This window comes from Falco peregrinus, chromosome 5 (assembly GCF_023634155.1).
Source record: "Falco peregrinus isolate bFalPer1 chromosome 5, bFalPer1.pri, whole genome shotgun sequence".
Taxonomy (NCBI): domain Eukaryota; kingdom Metazoa; phylum Chordata; class Aves; order Falconiformes; family Falconidae; genus Falco; species Falco peregrinus.
Genome location: NC_073725.1, coordinates 63824325 through 63842413, shown reverse-complemented (window position 1 = coordinate 63842413; position 18089 = coordinate 63824325). Strand labels below are relative to the sequence as shown.

The 18089-nt window shown below is 41.3% G+C and overlaps 1 protein-coding gene across 1 annotated transcript in view; it reads left to right on the top strand.

Annotated features, from left to right (window-relative positions):
• Positions 1-18089, top strand: part of SMARCC1 (SWI/SNF related, matrix associated, actin dependent regulator of chromatin subfamily c member 1) — a 90698-nt gene that overhangs the window by 7013 nt on the left and 65596 nt on the right. Inside the window, exons 2-7 of the mRNA XM_055803680.1 lie at positions 940-1059; positions 6683-6768; positions 10453-10534; positions 11736-11828; positions 14906-14975; positions 17374-17443. Of these exons, the coding sequence (XP_055659655.1) occupies positions 940-1059; positions 6683-6768; positions 10453-10534; positions 11736-11828; positions 14906-14975; positions 17374-17443 (521 nt within the window). The remainder of the gene's footprint in view (positions 1-939; positions 1060-6682; positions 6769-10452; positions 10535-11735; positions 11829-14905; positions 14976-17373; positions 17444-18089) is intronic.

Genomic DNA, 18089 nt, shown 5'->3' with positions numbered 1-18089 from the left:
GTGCTGAAGGAGCTTGCATCTCGGAGTCAGATACTGTGAAACTGTCATGGAAAAGTCTGTGTCTTTTTCTTAACTTCTGCTGTGTAGAGAGTGCTTTGGAAAGTTTAGTGAGGTTGACTGCAGTTTAACGCTGCTGTTTTAAACCTTTGAGGGCTCTGGCTCAATCTTTTAAGTGGCTTGTGAAGAATCCTTTGAGGGAAGAGCAAAGACCTTGTGGCTCATAGCGTTATCAAGGTAAATGACTCGGGTAGCTAATATTGCTGCATATTCTACATCAATGTTGGTTCTACTCTTAGTAGTCTTCTGGCATGGTGAGATTACATCCAGTAAGTGAATCCTGTAATATTAGGAGTAATGAAAACACAGCAGCCTTGGGAGGTTTTTTATATTCCATGCTGTGATTTCCCCTTTTACATATATGCATTTTATTAGAGGTGCCACCTTGGGAAATGCTTAGATTGTCGCAGAGTATTGCAGATGTGGTTGTCTGGATTGGTTTTTCCTCTTCGTATGTGACGTGCTGCGTAGTACCAAATGGATGCTCTGGGGTTGAATGTGTAGCAGTTGATTACAGGAGTCTGTAAAGTTGCTGTAGAAAGCTTTGTGTATGTGTAGGCCAGAATTAGTTTGTTCCTTTATTAGGAACTACAAACCAGATTGAAGTAGTTAATCTCTATCTGTAAAACACCACCAGCCATGATGAGCTGATAATGATTCACAGATACGTGTTGTATTTTAAGACTAAAGCTTAAAAAATGTTTGTGCTTGGTGCTTCTCCTGTGCGCACACCCCCGTCCTTCCTGGACACACAGTGATCCTTAAATCTTAAAACTCTGCTCTACAACTGATAAAGTGGGTCTGGGGAATTAGTAGGCCAGTCTACATGTTTTATTATCCACTGTCCCAAGTAAGCATGTGCTGGGTTTTTTTGTCTTTCAGTATGTTCAAGCAGATGCTCCTACCAATAAAACACTGGCTGGGCTGGTGGTGCAGCTGCTGCAATTCCAGGAAGATGCCTTTGGAAAACATGTCACCAATCCTGCCTTCACAAAGCTTCCTGTGAGTATTGGAGTTAACCCACCGCTATTACAACAGCATACTTCGTTCTTCCTCTAGTGTCTGTGCCACTGGTTTCCTTCCAGGAGACTTGGAGGGAGATCAGCGCTTAGTCCAAGGCTTTCGTTTCTGTGTCCTCTGGAAGGGGTGAAATAGCACGCTCCTCCTTAAAAGCAGATTTTCTATGTAATACAGCTTATTTTCTGTATATTTGGAAATGATTTCCTGAATGTGGTGGAGAGGCTTTAATTTCAACTTAAAATTTACAAGCTTACATAGAATTTTAGTAAAATCTGTTTGGACTGTTGCATCCTAAACTGATGGAATAGCACGTACTTTGCAAAGCAAGCAAGTTTCAATTGGGGTTTTCTGTTGATAAAACTTCAAACCTATAATGCTATATAATACTGAAAAGTGGCTTTACCGTGTTCTTTAATAGTACATAGTTACCTAATTAGTCCAGGATGGTTTTCCATTCACTCGAGATACTGGTATACAGAAACAATATCAACATTTTAAGGGTTGCTTATTTAAAATTGAAACTTGGCACATCTTTAGCGTAGTACCCAAGTGATTGTGTTCAAAGGCCAGTCCCACTGTGCTTGGAACCCCTGCCTACCACCAAATGAATCTTGTCCAAATGAGTGCGAAGTCTAAACCACTGAAAAGAGGGACCAGGGATGCAGCAAATGGGAAGGACAAAGTAGCAGAAGGATTTTGGTTGAGAAGGGCAAGGACTGCAGCATGGTATCGAAGCACCCAGTTGGTCAACTTGGGGCAGGTTTTGTGGGTCAAGACAACTGTCAAAAATGCATGTGTAAGCACTGGGGAAGTCTACGGCAAGGTCTTTGCTTGTCTTTGCCACACAATGCTTACTGGGAATGTAAGGTCATGCAGTCTAGCGTTCTGTTTAGATGTACGTACCAAGTTCGAAATATTTGTAACTGATTGCAATGTCATAAATGGCAGTTGTTCTGAAAACTATTGAAAGTACCCCGTCTTCTTTGGTCCACCATGTACAGAATAGTATCTCTTTTGTGGTGATTTTTTCCCCAGATGTTTTGCTTATGCAGCTTCCTTTGTGAGGAGTGTGAATTCACACGCGTTTTCTTCAGAAGAGGAGGTTTCAGCCATAGTTATTGTGTGAATCTCTTGGTGCTTAGGAACACACAGAAGCACCACAAGATGCCATTGAGGTGTCGCTCACCATCTCTTCCATTCTGATCGCCTGCTGCCTTGGTGGTTGTGAGAACTCTAGGGACAGAGGGAACATGGCAGTGCTTTATTTTGGTATGGCAGTGTAGACTGTAAAAATACTGATATTCAACAAGTTGATAAAACCATTTGAGTGCTCTCAAGTCTTAAATCAATTTGTCTTATCTTCAGAGTGAGTAATAAAGATTTTAGTGGCATTGTAAATATGTTGTTCCTGTGTTCCACTATGCTTGCTACTGGTTCAGGCTGCAATGGAGGCTTTGTTATTCTACCATAGCACTTCGAAGGTGTGCAGAATGCTTCTGTTTTACAGGACTGTGTCTGACTTGGGAGGGCGAAGGGACATTTTAAGTGACATTGCTGATCTCCAAAAATTTATTGAAAAGCTATTGCAGACTTCCACTGAAAAGAAAAGGAATGAAACTAAAAGAGGTTAAAAGTCCGTGGCTGTCTTAGCAACTGGCTGTTCATTATTACCATGTTCCTGGTGAGGGAGGATCTGAAGCTGAAGAGGAGGAGGTCACGCTTGTCTAAAAGAAACAACCCCAAGTCATCAAAACTTTGAGTGCTATGTACCTGTGGATGACTGCAGAAGTCTTCAATGTGTGACTTGCTCGCAACACCATCGCTAAAGGCTGGCGTTTATAGTCACTTGTGTGATGCTGTTCCCCTTATCGGTGCAGCCTGTCTGAGGTTAAGTGTTGTTCTTGGGAATTGCAGTTGTTGGCAAAGCACAAGGACGTGGCTCGCCAGGATCACTTGCTGGTGAGAACATGTCAAACCAAGGTTGTTACTCCAGTTCACACGAGAGTCTTGGTGCTTATTTTCCAAGTACCAGCCAGTGTCCCTCACACTTGTTCCCTGAGGTGTCTGTTCTGCAGTGCTGGAGCAGTCGGAGGCAAAGGGAAGCTGGTCTCTTCCATCAGTATTGGAGTTCACAGAGGTTTACCTGGACTGCATCTACATCTCTGCAGACTGCATCTTCTGAAATGAAATCCAAATGTTTTGCTTGGTGCTTTGAGTGGATGAAATAGACCCTGATCTATTTGAGAGAAGCTTGATAATTCTGTGTTTAAGCTCTTGTCCTTGGCAGGGATGCCGGACAGTACAGAGTGTGAATAGACCTAGAGTAAATGAAGGATTGTTAGTTTGACTTCTGTGCGTGTCTTCTCATTATTGCATTTAAATGCATGTTGTCTAACCTTACTGATGCTTAAAAAAGCTGATTAATTCTCTTAAAGGCAGTTTTGCATGTTTCAAATAAAGGCTGTACTAAGTTAATAACCCTTAAGATGGCAAATCGTAAGGCCAGTTGGTCTTAATTGCCTTTTTATGATGGATTTGGAGTAAAAATATTGAAGGGAGTCTGGTTTATTGACAGCTGCTTGTCTTCTGCTGAACAGGTTTTGTCCAATTGTTAAGTTATTTGCTTTTATGCTAATAGAAGTTACCACAGTTTAACGGGAGTGTCTTGCTAGAGTCTGCTGACACTTCAAAAAAACTGACACGTCTATGAAAAAGATTTGTATAGTTTTTAGTGGTTAAATACTGGCTGAACTTCTTGGGTGTGGTAGTAATATCCTAAGTTGCCTGAGTTGCTGCAGTTGCTTGTGCTGCTGGGGCCTCCTGCATCACTGAGCCCTGTGCCAGGCTGCAGGGCTGCCTTCCAGAACTGCCCTGGGAGCGCAGAAAGCTCTGGCCCTGTCATGGAAAGATGTAATGTGGGTTAACGTTGGGTACAGCAGTGGGACCAACAGTTTCCCAAAATGCAGGTGAGGTGAGCTTTGCTGCGGTGATTGTGTCTTGTGTGATTAAGTTGTGCGATATGTCTGGCGTGTCAGCAAAAAGGGAAAGGTCGATTCTGGATGACCTTATGTGTGTAGGACAGCTGAAGATAAGTAACAGCAACTTCCATGCTAGTGCTGCAGAAACGCTCCTTACTGTGGGTCTTCTGTTTTTGTATTGAGGTTTATTTTTCTTTTTAGAGCAGCCAGCGTTTGCTTGCGTGGTTGTAAACCAACACTTGTATTCTTGGAGCCAAGTCTTATGGCAATAAAATAATTTCATGTGTTAAAACATTTTGGTTTCGTTCAAGCTTCTGATCAGAGACTGCTTCATCTGCAGAGGACTTCAGTTTGCTAAGAATAGTACTGAAAAGCATGTGGCTCATAAACTGGCAAGTACCCGTATGGCAGCTTTGAGCTCTCTTTATTACTTTCTGTGCGCAGTAGGGCTCTAAACAGATGGTAGACCAGGAGCAGTTCTGTTCTTGTTGAATGCTTGTGAAGGATCTTTTTTTATGTTGTTCTTGGACACTGGTGTATTCGATATCTCACAGAACTGCTTTGTTTTCCATTAGCAGCTCTGGAGCCAAGGAAGGCAATGTTTCATTTAGATCCCATGCTACCATTTTTGCCTGGCTGCAAAATGAATTTAAAATGATTGTCAGCAGTGATAAGGCTGTCTGTAATTTGGTGTTCATTCTGTGTTAGGAAATGCTCCTGAGGTGTAATATAATGGACTTGAAAGAAAATTACCTGCTCTGATCTAAAAAATGAGGTAGAAGCTAGATCGGAAACATTTCCGATGTAGAAAAACTCTAGGAATCCTGTTGTCTTTGCAGTGGTTCCACCTTTGTGCTTTCTCTAGTTCCAGCAGGAGGCAGCTAGCAGAAAACTGCTGGTACCGGGAACCTGTCTGTTAGAGAGCTCCCCAAATTCTGCTTTGTGACTTGTAAAAGTTTTCTATTTTTACTGAGAAACACAAAACTGACCGATCTTGGGCTGGATGTTTAGCATGCGCATGGGGAGATAGGTTTCATTTCCTATTCCAGTAAGTGGTTGGGCATCTTGCAGCGCATGGAGCAACATGGCAAGGGGTCAGCTCAGAGTGCCCCTCCGCACAGCCATGCACTATGGGGCTGGGGGTGTGGGGCTGTGTTCCTGTAGGGGGGCTTCCTCCCTGGGGCTTCAGGGCAGAATACACGCATCTGTTGTGGAAGCCTAGCTAGGTGCTGGACCTGCCTCTTTTTGTCATTTCAGTGTATTGTTAGAACAGCGTGCTTTTAAAAAGGCTTCTTGGGGTAAACAGGTCTGTTTCCCAGACTTCAGATCTATTTGAAGTCCTTCTGACCCTGTATAAAAGCTGCTGCAAACAGTTTGGCACTGCAGTCAATAGAAGTGTTCCAGGGTAGTCTGACTTGAGTGCATGTTTGTAAATGAATTTTTACATTTTGTAAGAACTGAAGGAGAAAGGTGGGGGAAAAAAATACCGCTTTTTGGTGGATCAGTTTATTAGTTACATTGGAAACCAGTCTGTAACTGTAAAGAGGAGGCCTGGTGGACAGAAACAGTTTGTATTTGCTCTGTTATGCTACGTTGCTTTCCTTATCCCTGGTTAGTTCACCAGTGCTGTTGCAAATTTTTCTCCCTCCTGTTCCCGATGCTGTGTGGAGAGCCTCCAGCGTCCTGTGTGTCCGTACTCACGAGCCGTGCCTGAAGTAGCTCCTGGTGGTGCCTTTCCCTGGTCCTGGCTTCAGCTGTGCTGTCTGGCTGCCTGCTGTTTTGGGGGTGACTTTGACAGTAGCTTGCTTTAACCGAGCACATGCAAACATCCTAACCAGAGGTATTAGTCAAACAGCAAAGATAATTCAAAACTGTAGTTTATCAGAAAAATGTACCTTTCTGTGTAGGGAGCGGTCTTGCTTTTTTAGTAACCTTTTAGAGAAGGGACTTGGTGGGACTCGGTAGAGCTTTTCAGTCTCCTCGTGCTCCTAGTTGAATTTCAGTTCTTGAATCCGGAGTACCTGTTTACAAACATGTGACTCAGCTGTAGTCTATAACATGGATAGTGAAGAAATGAGTTGGATTTAGTATTTCAGGGCAGATCTACACGGTGACCTTTTCAGACCTTGAACAATCAGCTTGCCGTTGCAGTGGGCGAGGGATGTGAATGGAGAGCTTTAGGAGCCATAGTGAGCGTAGAGCCTGGGTTTTAGGTTTGGATTTCTAATGATTTGTTTTGGTCTACTTTATACAGATGAAGAGCCTCTTAACTGACAGCTATGATTGTAGGTTTTATTTACTGTGAAATGGGTGTTCAGACAGTAGTTTGGATTTCTGTTTTACAGCTATGCAAGGAGGTTTTTTGCAAGCGGTGTGCATAAAGAAGGACTTGGAGTTTTCAGATGTATCAGGTTGTTCTTGCAAACACAAAGAATTCTACTTAAACCAAATGCATTTAATCTTCTTGAAACATCCTTAAAGGAGAGTGTAAAACTCCAAAGTAATAAATCTGAAACTTAAAGTATGCATTTGGTAATTTAGATGTTTAAAACTTAGTGAACAAGAATGTATTTGTTTAATTACACAGAAGTCAATGTCACTGTTTTCGCTTCTGTTTTGGGTTCCAGGCAAAGTGCTTCATGGATTTCAAAGCTGGAGGTACATTATGTCACATTCTTGGTGCTGCTTACAAATATAAGAATGAACAGGGCTGGTAAGTTTTTATTTTTGATTTATACACCTTTTGCATGAAATCAAGCACATGAAATGCCTATGCAAACTACTTAAAAGTTTTAATACTTTCTGGAGAATTGGGTAGGCAAGGGAGTCGGAGATGGGAAGAGGCAATTTTTTTTTCCTGTTTTGCTGATGGTAGCTTTTTAAAGACACCCCCCACACACTTCTTTATTTAAAGATAAGTTCTTTAAGTGTAAGGTCCTGAGCCTGTAGGCTGGGAGTTAATTACAAGCTTGAGGCTTCTTTTTTGCTGTTTACTTGCTGTATGCCTGAGTAAATTAACTGGTAACTTAGAATCGCTGTTCCTCACCTATAAGGTGTAAATCTTTGCTACTGTAGTGAGTATAGAGTTCAGTTAGTTGGGGAAACATGAAGCATTATATAGATAGTAATAAATGCTCAGTTTTCCATTGCTTATCACCTCCATAAATGGGGAGCACAAGTAGTTAGAAACGCTGCTCGTGGAGCTATAGACTCTAGTATTAAAACTATTCACATGACATCGCAGTATTATTTTGACCTGTGTGTTTCTAAGTTATAATCCTCTTTCCAAGCAGCGGTAGCATGAATTACTACATTTGAGAACTTTGTAACAAATCTGAGGATGAAAAGCCAATAAGTAAAAGTAAGCAAAGATTGTTCTTGTACGTGAATTTAAATAGTTTCTGCGCTGATGTTGTGCAGACCTGTAACAGAATCCCTGGAACTGATTGTATTTCTCTTATCCTCAAGAGCAAGTTAAAAGGCAAAAATAAATTGATTTGGTACGGTTGGCTGTTTTTAGGAATTGTTTGTACTCGTATCAGCTAAATTGATACCTGAGGTGGGTGCATCGGAAAGCTGGTATGAGTAAGCTGCTGTCAGGTTTTTTTCCTACTCCAATATTGCCAGCACCTAGGACGTGACACATGGTTACAGTGTTGTGTGTGGTGTATATTTCAGGAGTGTCTTGCTACCTCTTTGCTTTAAGATAAAGGAGTTAAATGGCTCCTACTTAATGAATACTTAAATGTTCCATTTTTTCCAAACGAATTTAGTTTTCAGTCATTGAAATTTGTCAGCAAAACACAGATATGTGGTGATCGCCTCCTCTCTTCTCACTCTCTTGCCGATTCCTCAAAACTAGTGTGGGTAGTGTCTTGTGTTTGTGCATGTGGGGTGTAGAGGGAAGTAATACTTGAATTTAACTCTAAGGATCAGACTTAGAGCTTGGAATGTATCCTTCACTGACTCAACCAAATAATATGTGGTGTTTTGCCTGAACTATGATTTTGTAAAAAATTTATTTTAATGGTATGCATTGTCGCTCTTGCTTAACCTGTTTGTGAATGATCTGTCTTATAGGAGAAGTACCTTTCCTCGTCATAATAGGTATGTCTGAAAAATGCACTTATCCAGTGCAGCTGGACATACCTTGTCTATCACTGCAATTCAAGTAGTTGTTTGCTAAAACCTGTCAGAGGGTATCAATTAAATAAAGGATAGGAAAAATTTAGTACTGCTGTTATACCTAAATGGGCAACTGAGAAAAGTGCTATTTCTTAATGTGTTGACATGCTTCTCTTTTAAAGTATGGATTTCAAAAGCAGGCAGGAATTTGGGGACGTATATATAGTATTAAATGAATACGTAATGCAGACTTCAGGCAACCAAATGTAAAAAGTTTTGGTCTAACTTCAATGCCTGAAGTGTCTGTTTCATAGGTGCTGAAGACTTTATTAGGTCTCTAGGTTAGTCTGTGTTTATTTGGCGATTATCTTTCTGCACCTCCTTGAAACCATTGCATCCGAGAAGGATGCATTTTGCATACAGACTATGAAGCTGTCCCTGGCTGCATAGTGGAGCAGTTGCTTGATCTTGGCTCTTAAAATCCTATTATAATACTTCATTAAATTGTGTTGTGCAGTGAACTGACAGACTTCTTGATGACTGGCCCTACTTCTGGAAGTCAGTGTAAACTTTTCAACACGCACAACGCTATTTAAAGCGGTCATAAACTTATTTTAAAATTAAAAAGACTATTCTAATAAATATTCCAGGGTATTATCTTTGACATGTTTACCATGCCCTTAGTGTGAAGGGAAGAGACTGTGATACTGCTTTAGCATAGAAGCTGTCATTCATGAGCAGTCAATATTTCTGGTGCTGCCCAGCACTGCAGCATATTTACCAGCACCACCTGCATGGGCAGCTTCTTTCTGAGTGCTGGAGAGCCTCAAGTGACGGAGAACATGGTGGTCTCAGCTGAAGTGTCCTTGTTCAGTAGTGTAATATTGATGTGATGTCATCCTTGTGTCGTAATGGGTTTTGTGACTAAAAATCAATCTTGCTTTGGTTTACCTTCATCGTATGTTTATAAACTTTAAAAAGTGATTTGACGTGTTACTGGAGGCAAGCATGTGTTTAAAAGAAACTGTCATTAGATTTGGGCACTGGAATAAATTCTTGTCTTTTAAGTTGGGGTGTTAAAGCATTATCAGTCACTGCATGGTAATTATGTGCATGGCCTTTTCACTGTGTTCAGTGTACAGGGTATTTTTTTATTTTATGCACTGAAATTCCTCCTGCCAGTATTGCCACTCCTGGACACCAACTCAACGCTCCGGTTAAGAACATTTTCAGACTCCAGCAACAGCTTTTTTTTCAAAACTTGGGAGGTACAGAAGTACACCAGGCAGTGTTTTACATCTAAAAGTCAACTACCTGATTATCTAAACATACCATTGTGCTTTGGAAAAGGCTGAATTGTTAAGGGTCAGGGCAAAATGTTTGAGAGGCTCCTGCAGCACTACTTACCCTGGCTAGTGGGGATGAGCCTGCGTGGTGGTGCCAGTGCTGACCCTGGCGAGGGACTGGCTTTAGTGCTGCTCTTGTCCCACCTCTCAGGTTCTTGGGGGTCACCATTCAAATTCTTCATCTGAGTTGATTCATCTGTGACTTCTGAATATGTGTATGGCTCAGGCGGATAGGGCAGAATGCCTCTGGGAGGCTCTTGTGGTTCTTCCCAGTAGAAGGTCAGATTTTGTGTTATGCCCCCCATTTCTGATACTCTTAAATCTACATTGTTATTTCAAGACTTTTGCTTGCTTTGTCAATGCAGTAGCACACTTTAAAGTACCAGAGTCCAATAAAGATGATCATGAAATGCTTACATGGATTATTGACTACCTGTGTGCTGTGTGGGGTGGCTTGTTAGCAAATAGATGACTAATTTAGAAAATAGCAGGCAGACGGCTTGCTGTGTTTTTCCTGGATTAGAGTCTGGGACTGGTGGATGGGTGCAACTAGAAGTAAGAGATGCCAGAGCTTGTTCATGAGTTTTCTCATCTAGTTGTTGAAATCCATTTGATTATGTTTCTGTTTAATTATCCTTTGTGACTGTAGTGGAATGCACAGCCCTGCTAGAGGGTTTTGTTGGACAATGTCAACCTTCATTTTTCCTAAACATTTCACAAATCAGTTGCATTTTGTTGATTTAGTTCATGGTGATTTTTCTTGCTTGTGAGGGCTGCCAAGTGAAGCAAAAATATTTGTGATTGTGCTTTAAGTGTTCTTGTGTAGCTACCATGATATACTGTTTTTCTTGTGGAACGTGAAAGATTCTTGAGTACTGAGTGGAGGAGAGTTGAATTTAATATTTTTGAATAATTTTCCTTAACAGGCGGAGGTTTGACCTGCAGAATCCATCCCGAATGGATCGAAACGTGGAGATGTTCATGAACATCGAGAAAACACTAGTGCAGGCAAGAAACTCATGTACAGGACTGTGTTCGCTTGCTTGGGAAAGGGATTCGCTAGCCTTTCACGTACCTAAGCTGTGACCCAGTGAAGAGTTATGTCCAGGACTTCTGTAGGAGTGTTAGATTCTTCCCTCCCTCTTCCACCCATTTTAGTCACAAGTCCGATTATTACTTTAAAACTTCAGAATGTTTTCACTGATGTTCTGTGGATATGGACAGGGTGAAAAAAACCTCTTTGTAAGGTAGGAGAAGGCATTCCGAGTGACTCTGTCATGTTGTGAAAGTGTCACACTTAGGACTGAGTAACCGTTCTGTACATACCCATGCAATTGCTGACGTTTTTGAGACCTTCAGCCTGATAACAGTTTGACTTTTTTTCAGGTTAGGGTACACTTCAGACTGTCTTGCTTGTTTTATCGAACAGGTTGTTACCATAAGACAGCAGATAACAGCTGTGTGGAGACTAATTTGAAGTTAAATTTTTTAAACTGCTGTGTATGACAGAATTTTTTAATTTCCCCCCCCCCCCCCCCCCCCCCCCCCCCAAAAAAAAAAATATATAGTGTATAATATAGTCAAGATGTGACTTTCAGGAGCTTATTAAAAGTGGAGGTAGGAGGAAGGACAGCAAAAATAAACAGTACTCTTATTATACTAAAATTTCTGTTATTGCATGGTGGTTTCAGTATGTAATAGAGTACCTGTTAGAATTCAAAATGAAACGAGTGTGTACCTGTCAGTACTGTAGAAATGTGTGAATCTGCATGTCAGTGCAACAGGACAGATTCAGATCCGGAGGCTGACACGCAGGGAACTTCAGTTCCCTTTCAAGTGAAGTGTTCCAGAGCCTATCAAAAAATCTTTGAAATCAAAGACCGGGTTTCCATTAAAGATGTGAAAGCAGGAATGTGGGAACAGCTGCATTGGGTTGCGTTCCCTTTATCTGTGATAACGTCTCTGACAGAGCTAACAGCAGATCTGCAGAGACCAGAAGGAAACCCTGGGTGAGACTCCGGCGGGGAGGTGTGCCGAGGAAGTACTGCAGTGGCAGGGGTCTCTGGAGCTAGGGTCAGTGTGCCATGGCACAAGCTGCCACGTGTTCCTCTTGAGCTCTCTCAAGCATTGCTGATCTTAATGGGATTTTTTGATTTATGTCACAGGTGGCCTACTAATTTCTTATTTAACTTCCTATTCTCTCCACTAGAACAATTGTCTGAGCAGACCAACCATCTACCTCATTCCAGATATAGAATTGAAGTTGGCTAATAAATTGAAGGATATTGTCAAACGTCACCAGGTAATTGTTAAATAGCATATCTTAAAACATTTTGTCAGTCGTAAGATAAAATGTATTCACCTGACTTCAGCGTATCAGTTACATCTGAATTGTCTGACAACACAAGGCAGCAGCAGCAAGTCGCTTAAGACCAGAAGTTCACTATTTGTAAAATGCCATTAGTAGTTATCCTCGCATGGAGATGGAGTCATAACTGTTTTAGAAGTAAATCTGAAATTGCTGTTGAAGTAAAAAGTAGTTATGGTGTCTCGGTGAGCTGGCTGCAGGCCCTAGATGATTTGCTGTTGAATACCTGCATATATAAAGCAGAAGCTCATTGTTTGTCCAAATCTGAGACCAAAGAAGGTAGCATGTAATACAGCTGTTCTAGATATGTGGGAACAGCATAAGGAAGCTTTAGTCTTAAAATGATTGCTACTTTTTTTTTGCTTTATTCTACTTGCTTTTGTTCTTGCCTGTGTTGAACAGAGCATAAGTAACAGCACTCCTGCTTGTTAGGTAGTCAGCATATTTCCAAAAGAGTCAACATCTTCACATTGTAATTTAATATAGGAAATGATGAGCTGAACAAGCTATTAAGCTTCGTCTCTTAAGAATATAAACAGTCTTTTTACTTGTCTTGAGAGAAAAATCCTGGAATGTGAACTCTAGATGGTCTTGATAGCCTTTTGTGTTTTGATAATTCACGGCTGTAGCCAAAGTACAGTGTTTCTTTTCCACATTAAATGTATTTCCTGTGTTGGGATTATAAATCATCATCCCAACTTCAGTTGTGTAATTTTTCACAAGTTACTTGTAGTTTTTCAGCTGATTCAGGATGCTTGTTATTGCTTAAATTGGAGTTAATGATTCAATTTTCCTTTCATAAAGGAAGTCTACAGTGAACTCAAAGCATGCTATATCTGTGAATGATTTCGGGGGACTTCTCAGTAAGGCAGCTTTGTGTGTAAAGGGATGTGAAGAACTAAAAACAGAGACTGTCCCTAATTCCGCCTTTTGGGCTTGCTTCTTTGCCCTCCCTCTGAATTCTCATCTTGCATTTGTGTTGATGTCTGTGCTTGCTCGCTATCTTGACTTTTTCTGTTTAACCTGTTGCTGTTGTCTTTCCTCCACCCCATCCCTAGTACTGGTAGCTCCCTCCTCCCGGGCGTTCCCAAGCCCTCGCTGCTCTGACTGCAGCCTTGCAGAAGAGTTGCGTGTCTCTCGTCCCAGCACAGTGCCAGTGTCATCTCTGGGCTTATAAACAGAGCTGTCAGTAAGATGTTTGCTCTCTCTGCTGATGGAGATGCTGTTACGGTTTCTGGTAGTTGCACTTTTTCTGATTTTCTTTATAAATGTTGAGGATTTTTTGAGAAGAGCCAAGATAATAATTTAGGAACTTGAAAACAGGTAATGAGTGAGATTTAGCATTAAGTCTGTCTGCTTCAAGAAAAACATTTTGTCACTAGAGAATTCTTCCATCTTGTTACGTCTTTAGCTTCTAATCACATTCAGTTTAGCAGAGGCAGGGAATAAGCCTTACAATCTGCTTATACCTTTTTCTGAAAGCTGTTCTAGTGTAAAGTACCCATCCCTTTGTTTTCAGTTAGGCTAGCATCTGAGAGAGACTTTCTGTTCGTCTATTGTCTGATGGGGTTTTGAAAGCTCCATAGGAAGTAGGTGAAACTTAACTGATCTAATTCACAAAGCTCGAATTAGATATATAGAAGAGGATCTTTAGCTCATGGGAAATGAAGGGAGGAGAATTAACATTGTTCCTTAAACACTTTGCAGATTCTTTATTCACACCAGGGCTCTTTCCTTTGGAGCATTTTTAAATTCTTCCTACTTTCCAGCTCTCCTTTTTGCTGTTGCTCAGAGCACCTCCTCTCCCTTTACCCAGTTCTATGAACTCTTGGTGTAGGAGCTCTTTGCTCTTTGGCCCCTGATAGCAGACTAGTCTTTGAATATTGTTACCATAATGCAATGCATTTTCATGCTTTTTTGAATTTTCTTTCTTTTGATGCTGTCTTCTAAATAAGGTATTCACATATTGTTGGCTGTGACTATCCCATGTGCTCTTAAGTCCTTTAAATAAATCTGTCAAGTGTTTGTGGAATGTAAATTGTGAATAACATTTTCATACAAACTGTTTCAAAACATAACTCCTGCAGAAGATTCTGCAGACTGTGAATTTCAGCTGTCCTTGGAAATGACTCTTCATATATGGAGACTGGAGGTGTGTCCCCACAGCATGTGGGAGAATCCTTATGGCTCTCCACGTGAGGGAAGGACAGGGTTTTCTCGACTGGTCACACTAAGCAGTGTTAGGTATTTATTTAACAGATCATGTAGTAATTTTTTTTTGCCTGTAGATGCCATAGGAATATAATTACGGCCTGTACCCATATGCAGAGAAATTGCTTTGTCGCACTGTTTGTGGCACCTACATAAGCATGAGAAGTACATCTGTTGCTTCTCATATGTTGAGAAAGTGACGTGCTAAGCCAGCAAGAAGAAAAAGTGTTTTCATGTTTGGGTATTTTGACACACAGTGGTATCATGTTAGTGTAGTTCTGATTTACTCCCTTTGTTCTATGATTTAGGAGGCTTTCTTGAAAGAACGGGTGTTTATTCTGTCTCTTGACAATACAGCCTTTCTTGAGCACTAGGGCTGTTCTATTCAAGGCAGCCATTTCTAGTTAAGTTTCTTTTAGACTTAATCTTAAATTGTCATACTTAGAAATTGTTTTGGACCAAAGTGTGTATGTAATGGGGGAAAAAAGTTACAGATGCTTTCATACAAAATATTCACCAATAGGCTTGTATGAACTGATAGTTAAACAATTTACCATGAGAATTGGGGCAGAACGAACTAGGAGGAGGAAGCATTTGAGATGAAGAGAGTGAGAGGTGTAGTAGTTTGGCAGCAATCTTAAAATAATTGTCTTTTTCTGGCACTCCTTAGAGGTGGCGTTCTTGTAGTTGCATTGAAGCTAGCCTTGAATATTTCTAGGTTGTATGGGCTGTGAGAAGTCTGGGGTAATGTGCTGAAGGTTTCTCATACAGTTTCTTCCTTTCATCCACTTTTCCCACAGGGAACAGTAACTGAAGAGAAATCAAAGGCTACCCACCATGTTTATCCAAGTCCTACCTCAATGGATGATGGTAAAATTGTTTTCCAATTTTTAACTGGAAATAGTCTTGTAACTACATTCTGTAGCAGTCACAGGAGCTTTAGCACAGGCACAACGTATTCCTAGCCTGCTCCTGAGAGCTTGAAAAATGTTTCTAAGGTTAATGCCTCCAAGTAAAGTTACTGTGTGTCCTGCTTCTAGCTGTTGGGTGTAACGTTCATGTTTTTAACTGACACGGTGTTTTCTGATTAAGGTGTGTTAATGGTGACTACTCTTCAGTGTTCATGCTGGAAACTGAGGTGTTATTTATTGCTGAACACAGGTGGACATCTTGTTTGTCCCAAATAACTTGTAGGCTGCAGGAGATCAAAGCTAAGTGTCTGGAAGAACTTAAATTAACTTAGGTTAAAAATTAAAAGGAAGGACAGCAGAAGTAGGGGTCTTTAAAATAAATATTAATGGAAACTTTAGTTTTATTTTGTTGCTTCTGTGGTGGCTCCCAAGTGCATAAATACAGGTCAGAATGCTGAGTGAAACATTATTAGGAATCAACTGGATGTGTGAAAGGTAGATAGATGCTAAAGTAAATGAGAATTGAAAAATTGTCTGCTGTGTTCTCATCTATCCAGGTGCCAGGTTGTGAATGCTGGTACATACATTGCATGTAGTGATACAACAGGGGTAGTGGCTTTGCGCTGAGAGAGGGCAGATGGAGATCAGAGCTGAGGGAGAAATCCTTCCCTGTGAGGGCGGCGAGGCGGGGGTGGGACTGGGGGGTCTTTAAGGGCCCAGCCGAACCCACACCAATCAGGGTTTCTATGTGGTTTGACAAGGTAGATGCAATAACAAGTAGACGTGGTAAACAGAGATTGTTGGCTTTATTATAAATATAAATATATATTGGCTGCCTCTGTGACATACATAGGTTCCACAAAAGCAGTTCAACAGCTGCGTTCTTCAGTAAATAACAAAAAACCTGTTCTTAATTTTTTTCATGTTAGACACATCTAATTGTCTAGTGGATGATGTTGCATGTGAGCTTCACTGACGTAAACGGGCTTTTCCTGGTGAGGCCTGGCAGCTGCAGGCCGCTAGGTGGAAGTGTCCCCCTGTGCAGGAGTGGCCAGGGCCTGACCCACCCCAGGGCTCGCCTGTGTCCTGTCCTGCTGGTAGACACGGGCTTGTAGTTATTTTTAACGAGTTCAGGTTCTCACAAAAGGGTTGAGCGTAGTAGGTCCCATCTGTTTTGTAGTCAGCAAACATGCAGATGTGTTAAATAGAGCTCTTAACCCTTGGTTATACTAAGATGAGAAAACAGCCATAAATCCAAGCAGTGTAACCCTATACAGGTTCACATTCTCTGGCTTTGCCTTCTAACACTGCTCTGGGCTATATTCTCAATATTTGGGTTGCAGGGGGTAGGTTATTACATTGTGTCAGATGTGCAGTTTGAAAGAAAAAAAGTTTAAAACGCCAGTTAGACTGAGTGTATGCCTTATTGCAAAATCAGCAAAGTGTTAGTGTTGCTCAGTCAGCCTGTAGTAACTTGAAGTCCTTATTGGCACTGCTGTGAAAGAAGAAAGTTGAAATCCAAGTTTTCTTACACTCTTGGAAGTTTTTTATTAAAATCTGTTTTACCACCACCCCTTGCCCTGACATTCTTCCTTCAAAACCCTGTTGTTTTTTTAAATACCTGTTGAGAATAGAATTCAATACTGGGAAGAGGGTCATTTTAAATAAATAGAAATCAGTAGAAGAAGTTAATGAGGGGATTCAGATGCCTAACAAGGATACAGAAAGATGGGGGGAAATATTTATCAGTTGAGAAGAAAGCATTTGGGAGTTTAGTCTTTGTTATTTATTCAGAAATTTGAAAAAAGTGACAGATTGGGTGTGTCTCTGTGTCTGTCTCCCTGTGTTATTCCTGCTGTCTTTCCTGAATGTCCTCTTGGAGGATTTGCTGTGTCCTGTTCTGAGTTCCAGGGCAAAGCAGCCAAGGAATTTGGGAGATGGGATGGGACAGGACGAGCTGGCAGAGGATGGTGCCTCAGCCTCTCAACCAGAAATGCCTCTTGCTCCTGTTGAGAAACTAATCGTTGTTTCAGGTGTCTTTGAATCTTAATCTGAAGTGTGTTAGGATATGAATGTGTGTGGCCAGGGAAGGAAATGTAATCATCCTTAGCATTAAAATGACTTTACTAATGTAACGTCTGTCATATACAGGCAGAGCACGTGTGAGTTTAGACGCGGCCAAGGTAATGCAGGCAGGTGTGTTACTGTGGCAGGCCAGGCCATTGCAGTGGCACTGCAGCAGGCTTTTATCAGGGGTGGTTGCAATAACTTTACTGTGACTGACTATGGAAAAGCAAAATAGTGTTTAATGTGCTTTACAAGTGGAATCTGACGCTAGATCTCTCTCCCCTTTGCAGATGAATGGTTGAGACCTGTGATGAAAAAAGACAAGCAGGTGCTGGTACACTGGGGATTTTTTCCAGACAGGTAAAGAAAGGTGGGGGAAGAATGAAGACCCCAAATCTTACTTAAGTTTGTTGAAGGAAAAGCCTTGATAAAAACTTGTGAGTAGGAAAATCCATGTCCTCAAACAAGCTGCTCCTTGAGCTTGCTGAGCCTTACCTCTCCTGGTAGTGGTGCTCTGCAGTTATCAGTGGCAAACCTGCACGGACAGTGTCCCAGCTTGTGGGCTGCAGCTGTGCTCTTCCCTTGTTCTGCAGCACGCCAGGCTCAGGCCTGTCCCACAGTGGCTCATTTGAAAATGTAACCCAAGTACACAGTACTGTGTTCCTGTTGGTTTGATTCTCAGTGATTGTACGTCACTGTTCATATTATCAGACAAACACTGGTTGTCTTAGAGTATAACCACGCAGTAATTTAGTGTATCTGCTTTTTATCTTAATGTCCAAAGCCTGAAAAAACTTAATCATCGGTTTAAAACTGAAATATGCATGCCTATTTGTGGTCCTGGTAGGTGGGCGAGCTTGGAAAGGGGGAGTCTGTGTTTCTGCAGAGCCACTAGAAACATTGCAAATTGAACCAGACTTTCAGAGGGTGGCGTGAGCCTTTCCATAAAGTTAATAAAACTTTAAAAGGGAGAACTTCTAATGACCTAGTTGAACTGCCTTTGATA